The sequence below is a fragment of the Pelodiscus sinensis genome, chromosome 17 (genome assembly GCF_049634645.1).
Source record: "Pelodiscus sinensis isolate JC-2024 chromosome 17, ASM4963464v1, whole genome shotgun sequence".
Lineage (NCBI taxonomy): Eukaryota > Metazoa > Chordata > Testudines > Trionychidae > Pelodiscus > Pelodiscus sinensis.
The window spans coordinates 1526619-1539020 of record NC_134727.1 but is presented as its reverse complement, the minus strand read 5'-3'; the positions used below and the strand labels follow the sequence as shown (position 1 = coordinate 1539020).

At 43.5% G+C, this 12402-nt stretch overlaps 1 protein-coding gene across 12 annotated transcripts in view; it reads left to right on the top strand.

The window, feature by feature from the left end:
• The window catches only part of LOC102444260 (protocadherin alpha-C2), a 175606-nt gene extending 165943 nt beyond the window's left edge, over positions 1-9663 (top strand). Inside the window, exons 4-5 of one of the 12 annotated variants that reach the window (XM_075900037.1) lie at positions 6833-6934; positions 7372-8974. In XM_075900037.1, the coding sequence (XP_075756152.1) occupies positions 6833-6934; positions 7372-7442 (173 nt within the window). In that variant the 3' untranslated portion in view covers positions 7443-8974. Of the gene's footprint in view, positions 1-6832 lie in introns of all 12 variants that reach the window. The other 11 variants (XM_006135095.4, XM_006135097.4, XM_075900038.1 and 8 more) reach the window with 11 other exon arrangements.
• The last annotated feature ends 2739 nt before the right edge of the window (positions 9664-12402 follow it).

Genomic DNA, 12402 nt, shown 5'->3' with positions numbered 1-12402 from the left:
AAGTCCAGTTGTGCCACAACATTAACAATCCCCACAAACCAAATCAGAAAACACAGCAAGTCTTTGTGGCCTTTCTCCTGTTTGTCCCTGGGTGCTAGAGCAGTGGGGGGTTGGGAATCTCACACGCCATATGTGCTATAATTACCTAGTTTAATGTTACTGTATTTAAACACAGGCAGGGATTATGCAGCAGACTCCCTGGTGGGGGAGCAGCTTTAATTTTGTCCATTCCACCTTTAAATCATTAAGGCAGGACAGGTCAAACAGACGGAAGTGCAAAGAGTGAGTTATTTCTTTGCTTGCCCGGACTATTTGCAGACGTCGGGGTTAGGCTAGTTGAGGTTTAACTTTTTTCTGTCTGCATCACTTCCCTATCTCGAAATTCAGTATCTACCACTTTTCTTGATTAAAAAAAAGATTAAATGGGTATTTTAATCCAGAAAAGGCTTAGGGGAGATCAGTGCAGCCAGCATGTCTGGAGAGATCCCCTGAATGAAACAGAGCGGGTCTCATTTCCAGTGCATATAATGCTTGCACTTGGCGTGCTGTTTCAGAATAAGTGTGCAGTGAATATTCATCATGCCAGCCAGAGGCAGTCACTGCAGCATACGCAAAGGAGGCAGGGAGGAGAAAAATCAGGTTAAGGACTGGCTTGCTCTGTGATTTGCTTCCTGCTTGTTCCATGATCTCCATTTTAAATAAATGCATTTAATTAATCACGGTGTGGTTATGCTGACCGGAGGGCAAGGGGGGGGTCTGTCACTAGGGATGGGGCTATTCCTAGACTCACAAAATCTATAGCGTGCATGTGTTGTTGGCTAGAAAAATCAGACAGTTCTAAAGAATTTCCTTTGAAAAGAATAAGAATAGATGGCTTGGTTGGAAGCTTTTATCTGAATGGCCTCTTGGATTCACAAGCTACTGAAACCTCACACACAGGGACAAAAGGATGAATGGGAAGAAGAGGATCAGAGTGGAAGCAAGCTGCTGTCTCGGCTGAGTATGTCACATCGTCACAAATATCTCTGCCTAGAGCTAGAGCTACCCAGAAATGCTTCTCCCTCCCTTTAGCAGGGGCACAGCTGCTCTCATGCAAAATTCAGCCTTCTTCTGACAAAGGTTCTTTAAGAAAGCACCAGAGACAGAGGAGGCAAAAACAAAGCACGACACTCATAATATATAGACAGTTGTCATTATGGAAAGTAAGCACCACCTGTTCTTAGCAAACACCAGATTTTAGCTGCAGAGCTATGCAGAGAGCGCAAGTATGCACAGGCCCCGAAAAAGAAAAGAAAAGGTCAGTGAGAAAAACAATCCTCTGCGTCCTGGGCCCGGTCTTGATAGGAGCATTGATTTGCTGGCTGAGAGACACCATGTTTCGTGCTCTGTTAGCAGGCCATCTGCCCTGCACTTAGAAGACGTCTCAATTCCAGACTATTTTAACCCATCACTCTGCATGTCAGCTTTGTTCTGCTTCCGCATCATTTGAAATAGAGTACAGACCAGTGAAATCCAACCCCTCCATTGAGTGAATGCACAAATACAGCCTTCCAAAAGAGCCGTGTAAATCTGGGTGATGGACATTTACCTAAGAGTCTTTCATCAAAAGATTGCCAATCCCGCAAACTTCACAGGGGTCAGTCGTTTTGCTCATTTTCGAAATGCAGCCTGTCGGGGATGGAATGACACTGTTCTTTAAACAATTCAATCCTGACCACAACCTTATTTAACTGAACCTACAGGGGGAAGCTAGGGCTGCTGAAAGGTGTCCATGCTGTAATTTCTAACACATGCTTCTTGCAAACAGTAGCCTAGGATTTTTTTATGCCTACTACTGTTCATTAGTTTACTTTTATATTTTGGTTTTAAAAAAAATAAATCCGGCCTGTTCAGCTGCGCAGTATCTCTTACGGCTATGGATGTGGTTCCACCTTAAGTAAGAGCTCTGCGGAGATGCTTGCATTTGTCTCGGAGCCTGTGGGCGGTGGCTGAGGAGGTCAAAAAGGCATCTTCCATTTTAGAACGCAGACACTCACACACATCTGCAGTGGCAGGGTCCAGGAACTGCAGCTGCAGCCTGAATTTAGTTTCTGTTTTGTGCCTATGTTTTAACAATAAATCGCTTGGTCATTGAACATAAGGATTCATCGAGAAGAAAGAAAGTACTACCTACCTAGCACACTCCACTTCAGGGAATGCCTAAGTGCTGGCAAAAACGGGCCAGTCCTGTTTTTCTTTGTGATGACCTCCAACAAGATCATATACAGCTGTAGGGTGCAGAGAAAAGAAGTGTAACACTTTAAATGAAGTGTGATAAATATAGTTTGGGGGCGGTTAGCTTTGTTTAGTCAGTTTTTATAAGTTCAATAAACAGCTTAAAAGCATGTATTAAGCCCCAGAAAATACGCAAGAGCAAAACTTATCCTGTTAAGTGTAACATTATATCTAAATGGAGTGTTTTTGTGTGTGACAGTCTTGTTGATCAGACAGTAAATAAGTCTGAATAGAGGCTTTAGAAGCTGAGGGGTAGCTGACATTTATCCCTGATCTGAAATGCCTGAACATGAAGTGGTAGTAAACTGAACTGTGACCTTCCTGCCTGACATTCCAGATACAAACAGTGTTGTCAGGTAAATCAAGCAGAAGTGAAATTTCTTGAAAAGGCTGCTGAAGCCCTGCTACTAGGAAATGATGGATATTAACCTATTAAGTTCCAGCTGTAACGGTCTCCCTTCTGTGAGTTCCTCAGCCCCCTGTAAGGATAATTAGTTTCCTTTGGCTTAGTGAGTATTAAGGAGTATTAATATGCTTAAGTTTACAGGGGCAACAAATGTATTCAAGGGCTGTGATAAAGACAGAAAAGAGTAGGCAAGCCCCTTAGTCTTGGTGCTCACAGAATCCTGATTCCAGGGTAGATATTTGCTAAATGTGGTTTAAATTACTCACTTAATCTGGTGGGTAGATTGGTGTTAGCTGAACCAGCTTAAAGGGACACTCTCCTGTTTTGCAGTAGATTTGAGTGGTACAAACAGAAAACATGTCTGTCGGCTCAGTGGCATTGTTTAACACTTTCAGGCAATGCAGGGCCCCCTCATTCTGCTATAGGAAATAACCCTTTGCACTGCAGGAAGGGATCTGAAATGGCCCCTGCAGAATGTCGAGATCCCAGTGTCAAGTCTCTGATCAACATAAAGCAGCTGTCGTGGGTCCTCGTTCTGGTAAAGGGACATGTCGCAGACAGGAGCATGGGCGGAGTACACCGTGTGCTCCATTTGCTTTGCTGGGATTGCGACGAGGAGTCCTGTGGCACCTTATAGACTAACTGAAGTGTAGGAGCATAAGCTTTCGTGGGCAAAGACCCACTTCGTCAGACGCATGCGTCTGACGAAGTGGGTCTTTGCCCACGAAAGCTTATGCTCCTACACTTCAGTTAGTCTATAAGGTGCCACAGGACTCCTCGTCGCTTTTGCAGATTCAGACTAACACGGCTACCCCTCTGATACTTTGCTGGGATTGTTACACTCCTCTATGGACCGCAAGTCAACATATGTCGTATAAACCTTGGGAGCGATTCTTCAGTGCACTAGGGCAGGCATCTGACACAAGCCAGAACTGGGAGGTGCAAAAGTGGCATAAGGTCACCTCTGTCTCTCTCTGCCCCATTTGTATGCTGAACGGAGGAAAAGAGAGTCTGTGCCAGAGTTGTTTGGCAGGCGTGCTGAAAAGGAGCAAACATTTCTTTGTCAAAGCTTGATAAGGGTGGAACAAAAGGGGTCACATTTGCTGAGTACAAGAAGAGAGAGGATCAATTCCTGATTTTGAAGTAGGCCAAGACACATGCTGTTCAGTTCTTTAATTTATTATTTCAAGGAAATGGTGTGGGGGGGGGGGGGGGGGGCGGACGACGACTAAATGTACACACAGCCCCAGGCAAGAAACGGAATTAAGATGGAGTGAATGCTGAAAATACACAGTGGTGTCTTGGGTGTTAAATGACTTGCCAGAACGCTGCTACAGGTTGAACTTCTCTGTCCAGGACTCCCTGGTCCATGGTCCGGCAGGATCACAGCTGTTTGCTGGACCAGAGAGCTCCAGCCGCAGAGGTTGAGTGTGGCTGGGATGGGGGAGGGGAGGAGTACCCTGTGGGTAGAGAGCCCTGGGAGCAGCTTCTGCCCAGCTGCTTCCAGGGTTCCCTAATTCTGGTCTCCCCTGCAGCATCAGCTGCTCCTGGGGCTCCCTGTCCATTCCCCCACGGGGAACCCCAGGAACAGCAGCTGCTGTCATGGGGACTGGGGCAGGGAGCAGAGCCCTGGGAGAGGGCTGGGGGCAGCAGACCCAGGCAAGTGAGCCAGGAGAGGTTAGGCCTCCAGGTTTAGATGTCAGCAAGTCACCAGGTCCTGATGAAATGCATCCCAGGATACTCAAGGAGCTGATAGAGGAGGTATCTGAGCCTTTAGCTATGATCTTTGAAAAATCATGGCAGACAGGGGAGATTCCAGAAGACTGGAAAAGGGCAAATATTGTGCCCATCTATAAAAAGGGGAATAAGAACAACCCAGGAAATTATAGACCGGTCAGTTTAACGTCTGTCCCAGGGAAGATAATGGAGCAGGTAATTAAGGAAATCGTATGCAAACACTTGGAAAGTAATAAAGTGATAGGGAATAGCCAGCATGGGTTTGTGAAGAACAAGTCATGCCAAACTAATCTGATAGCTTTCTTTGATAAGATAACGAGCCTTGTGGATAAGGGAGAAGCGGTGGATGTCATATACCTAGACTTTAGTAAGGCATTTGATACGGTCTCGCATGATATTCTTATTGATAAACTAGGCAAATATAACTTAGATAGGGCCACGATAAGGTGGGTGCATAATTGGCTGGATAACCGTAGTCAGAGAGTTGTTGTTAACGGTTCTAAATCCTGCTGGAAAGGGATAACAAGTGGAGTTCCTCAAGGGTCTGTTTTGGGACCCGTACTATTCAATATCTTCATCAATGATGTAGATATTGGGATAGAGAGTACTCTTATTAAGTTTGCAGATGATACCAAACTGGGTGGGGTTGCGACTTCTTTGGAGGATAGGGACATAATTCAAAATGACCTTAGCAAGTTAGAGAAATGGTCAGAGGTAAACAGGATGAGGTTTAATAAAGAGAAATGCAAAGTGCTCCACTTAGGAAGGAACAATCAGTTCCATACATACAAGATGGGAAGCGACTGTCTAGGAAGGAGCATGGCGGAAAGGGATCTAGGGGTCATAGTGGACCACAAGTTGAATATGAGTCAACAGTGTGATGCTGTTGCAAAAAAAGCAAATATGATTCTAGGTTGTATCAACAGGTGTGTTGTAAGCAAAACTCGTGAAGTCATTCTGCCGCTCTATTCTGCACTAGTTAGGCCTCAGCTGGAGTACTGTGTCCAGTTCTGGGCGCCACATTTCAAGAAAGATGTGGAGAAATTGGAAAGGGTGCAGAGAAGAGCGACAAGAATGATTAAAGGTCTAGAGAACATGACCTATGAAGCCAGGCTTCATGAACTGGGCTTGTTTAGTTTGGAAAAAAGAAGATTAAGGGGGGACATGATAGCGGTTTTCAAATATCTAAAAGGGTGTCACAAGGAGGAAGGCGAAAATTTGTTCCTCTTGGTTTCTGAGGACAGGACAAGGAGTAATGGGCTTAAAGTGCAGCAGAGGAGGTTTAGATTGGACATTAGGAAAAAATTCCTAACTGTCAGGGTGGTCAAATATTGGAATAAATTGCCAAGGGAGGTGGTGGAATCTCCCTCTCTGGAGATATTTAAGAACAGGTTAGATAGACATCGGTCAGGGATGGTGTAGACGGAGCTTGATCCTGCCTTGAGGGCGGGGGGCTGGACTCGATGACCTCTCGAGGTCCCTTCCAGTCCTATTATTCTATGATTCTATGATTCTCCCAGGGCAACAGCCAAGAAGGGAGCCCTGAGAGAGCCCGGACGCCTGACCTCCCCTGGTCCAGTAGATTCCCTTGTACACGACCGCTCAGGTCCCAAGGGTGCCGGATCAGGGAGATTCAACCTGTATTGTCAAAAACAAACATGGAAAGTCAAAATTAATATAACACCTACAACCCTTCTGCCAGACAGAGTTGGCAGGAATAAGGGCGAGGTTCAGTATTCGGGGGATCCTTTTCAACAACACAACACCGAAACTGGCTGGAACCTCCACCCAGTGACCTGGGACAATTACACATCACCCCTGCGTGCCTCTCCAAGGCAGTTCTTCCCCTCTCAGAAACAGAGTTGGACTGTAGCAAAAAAGAAAAAAAAAGGAGGGAAGTAACTCAGCATTCATTTGCGAAAATGCTTCAACTAGGGTTCATAAACATAACCCATGAACCCCAAAGTTCGTTTAATGTACCCACCCCTTCTCTGCACCTCACTTACAGTTGCTGACCTTGGTCAGTGCAGCCCCAGATTTCAGAATTCATCTGCAGAGTTCACCTCCTAAGGAAACTCACCAATAGTTTTCCAGTCTAGGAAATCACTGAAATATTTACTTGCCTCTCCAAATCTCTCTGCCACTTCACCCCCCAATTTGACACCCTCATTCCCAACTTTGCATTCCAACAGTGCAGTGAAGACTTTCACTTTCCCAAAGCATTCTAGAGGAGTAGCCACACTTGTCTTTAAAAGGGAAAAAGGCTATGGAGAAGACTGTCCACAGTTTTGAAGGCCAGATTCTGAGTCTGGTTTAAAAGAATCCCTTAGGGACCAAAAGCGTTCCCCATGCCTGCCATGTAAACTGATTTATCATGTAAGATTTTAATGTTTGGGTGTTTTTGTACTTTTTCAGAACCCGAGGCAGGAGAGGTGTCCCCCCCAGTGGGAGCTGGTGTGAACAGCAACAGCTGGACCTTTAAATATGGACCTGGCAATCCCAAACAAGCTGGTCCCGGTGAGTTGCCAGACAAATTCATTATCCCGGGATCTCCTGCGATCATCTCCATCCGGCAGGAACCACCAAACAGCCAAATTGACAAAAGTGACTTCATAACCTTTGGCAAGAAGGAGGAGACCAAGAAAAAGAAGAAAAAGAAGAAGGGAAACAAGACTCAGGAGAAAAAAGAAAAGGGGAACAGCACCACTGACAACAGTGACCAGTGAGGGGTTTATACTGTCAGAACCCACTTAGCCATTTTTTTAATATTGGCAGATCTCTCCTATGTAGCAACTCCCAACTTCTTCCTACTGTTAACACATTTCCTGTATGTATAGACTTCAGCAATCAGCAGGAAGTTCACAGTGTCCGTCTAGATTGCTTAACAGGTTTTGTCTTGAAAGCTTTATTAAGTCTGGTGTTAACTTTTTTTCTCCACTCTGGCTTGTTTTCAGACTCTAAAAAGCAGACACAAGTTTCCTTTCTCCTACGCCGAAAAGGAGAATCTTCACAGTACAGCCAGTGAGAGGTTGGACTCTCTGCATTGTGATTCCTGTGATCCTGTCTTGATGACACTTGCAGGACAAGTTTAAAAGTTTTGATATTGTGCACCCTGTGTCTGATTGGAAACATTTGTGTGCAGGTGTCAGCTAGGTGATATAAGATCAGATTATAAAATGCAAGCAGAGCTGGTAAATTATGAACAACAAAGGAAACACCTAATGAACGTAGTGTTCCGATGTTCAGGATGGGGCGGAAATGTCTCCAAGGAAATTACCAGATTTTTCAAATCTAGAGACTAGATGTGTGGAATACTGAGTCTTTTGCATGACATACTGTCCATGCTCCAGCAAAGAAAAGCTCACATTTACAGCTCTGTAAGATACCAGACAGTATAACTCTCACAAGCCATTGACTATATTGTCATAAATAAGTCCTGATTATCCTAGCTAGGATGCCCCTGACGTGGGACAGCAGGGATGGGCTCACATCTCAGGAATGTCACTGTGATGTTTCCTTTACATCCCTGTTTCCACTCTGTTCAGCATTTTTTGCACTTAATGTCTCTGAAAAGGTCAGAGTATTTTCCACAATGCATATGCAAAAGCGAGAAAAAAGAAACACATTATCTATGCTATTTGTTATTTGATATATTTATTTATAAAGAAAATATAGCTGTAAATGTTAAAGAAATATGATGCCCTTTAACCCAAACAGAAGTCAATCAACAGCCATTAGAAATTATAATTGCTGCTATTAAAGTGCTTTAGAGAAATTGCCAGAAACATCCGTATTATATCGGCCACTTGCCAATCACAGCTTTATTCTGTCGGGTCACTCGGGCACTGCCTCTTGCATGTATTAATAAATACAAGAATATAATTTTGCATTAATCTGCACTTTGAATAGACAACATTTGCAAACAAACTGTCCTAATATAAGGAAGCAGAAGCAAACTGTTTTTCACACAACCAGATCTACTAATCTGCTAGCTCTTTGCAGTGTCTCGGTGTTACCTCCCAACCAACCTTTTTTGGTTTTAGTTTTACTTTTCTATGAGGTTATGAATTGCTGACCCTACTAACACTCATATGTAAAATTCAAGTACTGTATGTATGCTGTATGCTTACAAGAATCCTGAAATATTTATTCTGTGCTTGTGTATGTGAATGTCAATGGAACTATTACCTAGACTGGACTTTAAGCTTTATTGTTGAATGTAAATCCATTCTTTCTTTTTGTACACTTGTGGAAAAGTGGAGTAGTGTTAATTTTTTAAGCCACTGTTGGTTATCAGTTTTTGTGTATGAAACACAAGTAAAATATCTTTCTTAAATCAAGAAATTGGCGACTCAAGGGCTTTTATTCATATATGATTAAAGCAACAGTGCTGTGAATTGCTAAAAGCTAAGACTACAACTGGTGTACTGATTGTATCATTTGTTGGGTTTGTCACATGAATAAAAAATTAATCACAAATGATTGCATGATTTAAAAATTAATTGAAATTAATCCCGTGATTAATGGTGTTGCTAAACAATAATAGAATTATATTTATTTAAATATTTTGGATGTTTTATAAATTTTCAAGTGTATTGATTTTGGATCAATTATAACACAATGCAAAGTGAACAGTGCCCACTTTATATTTATTTTTATTACAAATATGTGCACTGTAAAATGCAAAAGAAATGGTATTTTTCAATTCACCTTATTCAAGTACTGTAGTGCAGTCTTATTATCATGAAAGTTGAACTTACAAATGTAAACTTATGTACAGAAAATAACTGCATTCAGATATAAAACAATATAAAGCCTGAATGTACATCTTCTGGAACGGAGGCTGAAGCATGAAGGGGCTTATGAATATTTAGCATATTTGGCATATAAACCTCTTGCAATGCCAGCTATAACAGTGCCATGTGAATGCCTGTTCTCACTTACAGGTGACATTGTAAATAAGAAGCAGGCAGCATTATCTCCTATAAATGTAAAAAACATGTTTGTTTTAACAATTGGCTGAACAAAAAGTGAAACTGAACGGACTTGTAAGTGCTAAAGTTTTACATTGTTTTGTTTTTGAATGCAGTTATGTAACAAAAAAAATATACGTTCTAAGCTCCACTTTCACAATAAAGAGATTGCACTAATGTGCTTGTACGAGATGGATTGAAAAACACTTTCTTTTGCTTATCATTGTTACAGTGCAAATATTGTAATAAAAATAATATAAAGTGAGCATGTACACTTCATAGTCTATATTGTAATTGAAGTCAATATATTTGAAACTAGAGAAAAAACATAAAAATATTTGATAAAATTCAATTTGTATTCTATTGTTTGATTGATAAAAACTGTGATTGATTGTGATTATTTTTTAAGTGCGGTAATTGTTTGAGTTAATTGCATGAGTTAACGGCTGTTAAATTGACAGTCCTAATTATTTGGTATCCGTGTTTGGGGATAGACTATTATATTGTATTTTTCAAATATAATGTAGCACTACAAGGAATTCTAAAGAGATGCCTAAGGTATTTTACATTCACCAAGTAAAGCTTTAGGTATCCTGTGAACCTGAGTATATGAGATATCACATTGTTCTTAACATTTCAAATGCTCACTGTAATCTAGGATCAAAGAGAAGAGCTTTGTTCTTTGTGACATGTCTGATATGTTTTAAATTTCCATACTGCAGAGTTCAGAGGGGGTCAATTACTACCGAGTTAAAAAACTCTCATTCTTGAAAACCATTGAAGGTAAAAATCTAATTCATAGGATTTCAGAGCTCAAATAATGAATTTTATGACATACCAAAGGTAATTTGTAGTCCAAGAAATAAGGGATTGTTTTGATTCATTTTCATTTGGGTCTGTCAGTCTTGTATTGTTGGCAAAGAAGAAATATTGCTCATATTTATTACTCATTATTACTGAGAAAGAAACTCCTCATTATTGCAGCTCTTTAGAAGACCAGATGCAAAACAAGCACATGTTGTCTTGTCATATGCAGGTTTCTCCTGTTTTTTTCCGGTTTAGCATATGAAATTTTGTATCTGCTGTGAGTGAGCTGAGAACCCTTTTCCACTTAATCACTAATCCAGCAATTCCAAAACACTCATTACCACAGGGGTGGGCAAATACCGGTCAACGGGCTGGATCCAGCTCCCCAGAATGGCCACTGCCGCTATATTTACCTGGGCCTCTGCAGGTACGGGAGATTGCAGCTCCTGCTGGCTGTGGATCACTATTCCTGGCTAATGGGAGTGTGGGAAGTGATGTCCTTGTCCATGGCACTTCCCACAGCTCCTATTGGCCAGGAACAGTGGTCCACGTCCATCTGGAGCTACAATCGCCCGTACCTGTGGAGGTGCAGGTAAATCTAGTGGCAGCAGCCCACCAGGGGCCAGCCTGGGCAAATCGCCACCATTTTATTGCCTGCTCCTGGATTACCAGGAACAGTGACCGTAACAATACTTCATAGTGCTGCCTGTGCTAGGGCCAATCATATATTACATTAATGTGCAGGGGTAGGGAACCTTTTTTGGGTTGGGAGCCACTGACCCACAGAAAAATCAGTCGGGGGCCACACACAAGTGACACATGGCCCCTGAATAACAAGGAGAAAGACACTTCCCACATTCCCCTTGCACACCAGACCCTAGAGTGGCCCCAGCTAGATTTTGTGTGCTCCAGCCTGGCAGGGGCCTGGAGCACCAGCACGGACCCTGCTGTAATGAGTCTTTCCACAGGTTGCGGCCTGGCGTTGAATCATGACATGAATCTTTAACATCGCACATTTGTTTTCTCTTTTAAATGGAATGAATCCTTCAGCTCTGGAAAACAACGGATGAAAGGTAATAAGCATTTTTGGATATGTTCAACAGTTCATTAGCTATCGTCTTGTCTCACTGCCCTCCTCTTTGGGGTGTTGCCCCTTTCCTCATTTGCCTCAATTATTGGTGAAACTACTTCATGCCTCCTCAGTGCTCTTATCCAGCGAGTTTTCAGTGCCACCTCCCCCCACCCCCAAAGAGTAAATCAAAGGTTGCATAATCTTTCTCATTTGATAGTTGAACACAAAAGTGAATTTTCAAACTCCGGAGTGAGTGCAGTGGCTTATTACAAGATGGCAAAGTAGCATTATGGAAAGAAACAGGATAAATGAGGTAAAACATCATAATGCTGGATCTATTCGAATGTAGAACATATTGGCCAAACCTACCAGCTTTCCAAGCAACACACAACAATCTCCCCCCTCCCCCGTGGTGGTGTGGTGGGCAGGCCTGTACGCATGGGGGCTGCGAAGGGTGTGAATACACCCCCCACCCCCACCCCAGTGCTCCAGCTGGCCAGGAGAAAGCTGAGACTGATTCCCTCCCCATTTCCCCAGGAGCAAGGCCAGGTGGGGCTGGGCTGCAGGGGTGGGGCAGCCCCCAACCCATCCCATGTCTCTCAGTCTCCCCCAAAAATTCCTGTGTAAGGGCCTGGTGAGGCAGGGGCTTCTGCCCAACAGGGAGGAAGATCTCTGGGCTTCAACCGGGGGGTGGGGAAGGGCAGAGTTTCTCAGGGCTTTTGCTGCCCAGTCTGGGCTCAGAATTTCAGTTCCACTCCTGCTGAAACCATAAGTCCTTGGGATTGAAACCCTGAGCGGCTCTCTCCTGGGCAGAAGCCAGAGGTAACATGGGGGGGAAGGCGACATATGGGGTCATATGCCCCCAGCTTCCATTTTTTTCAGGATGTGCTGGCTCTGCTCAGTCACATGATGCTTCTGGACCCCCTCTGTGCATGGCAGCTGCAGAAGCTGGGAGCTGCTGCTATGGGGAGAGGCAGTGGCACACAACTGGAAGCCACAGGGAGAACCACTGATTGTAAGGCAGTCATGCGGGGGGAGGGGGCATGACTCAAGCAGTTGGGATGGCACAATCCTTTAAATTGTGCCCATCCACTCTCAGCAGGCACCAGTTGTCTCTCAGGAAACAGGTGGAA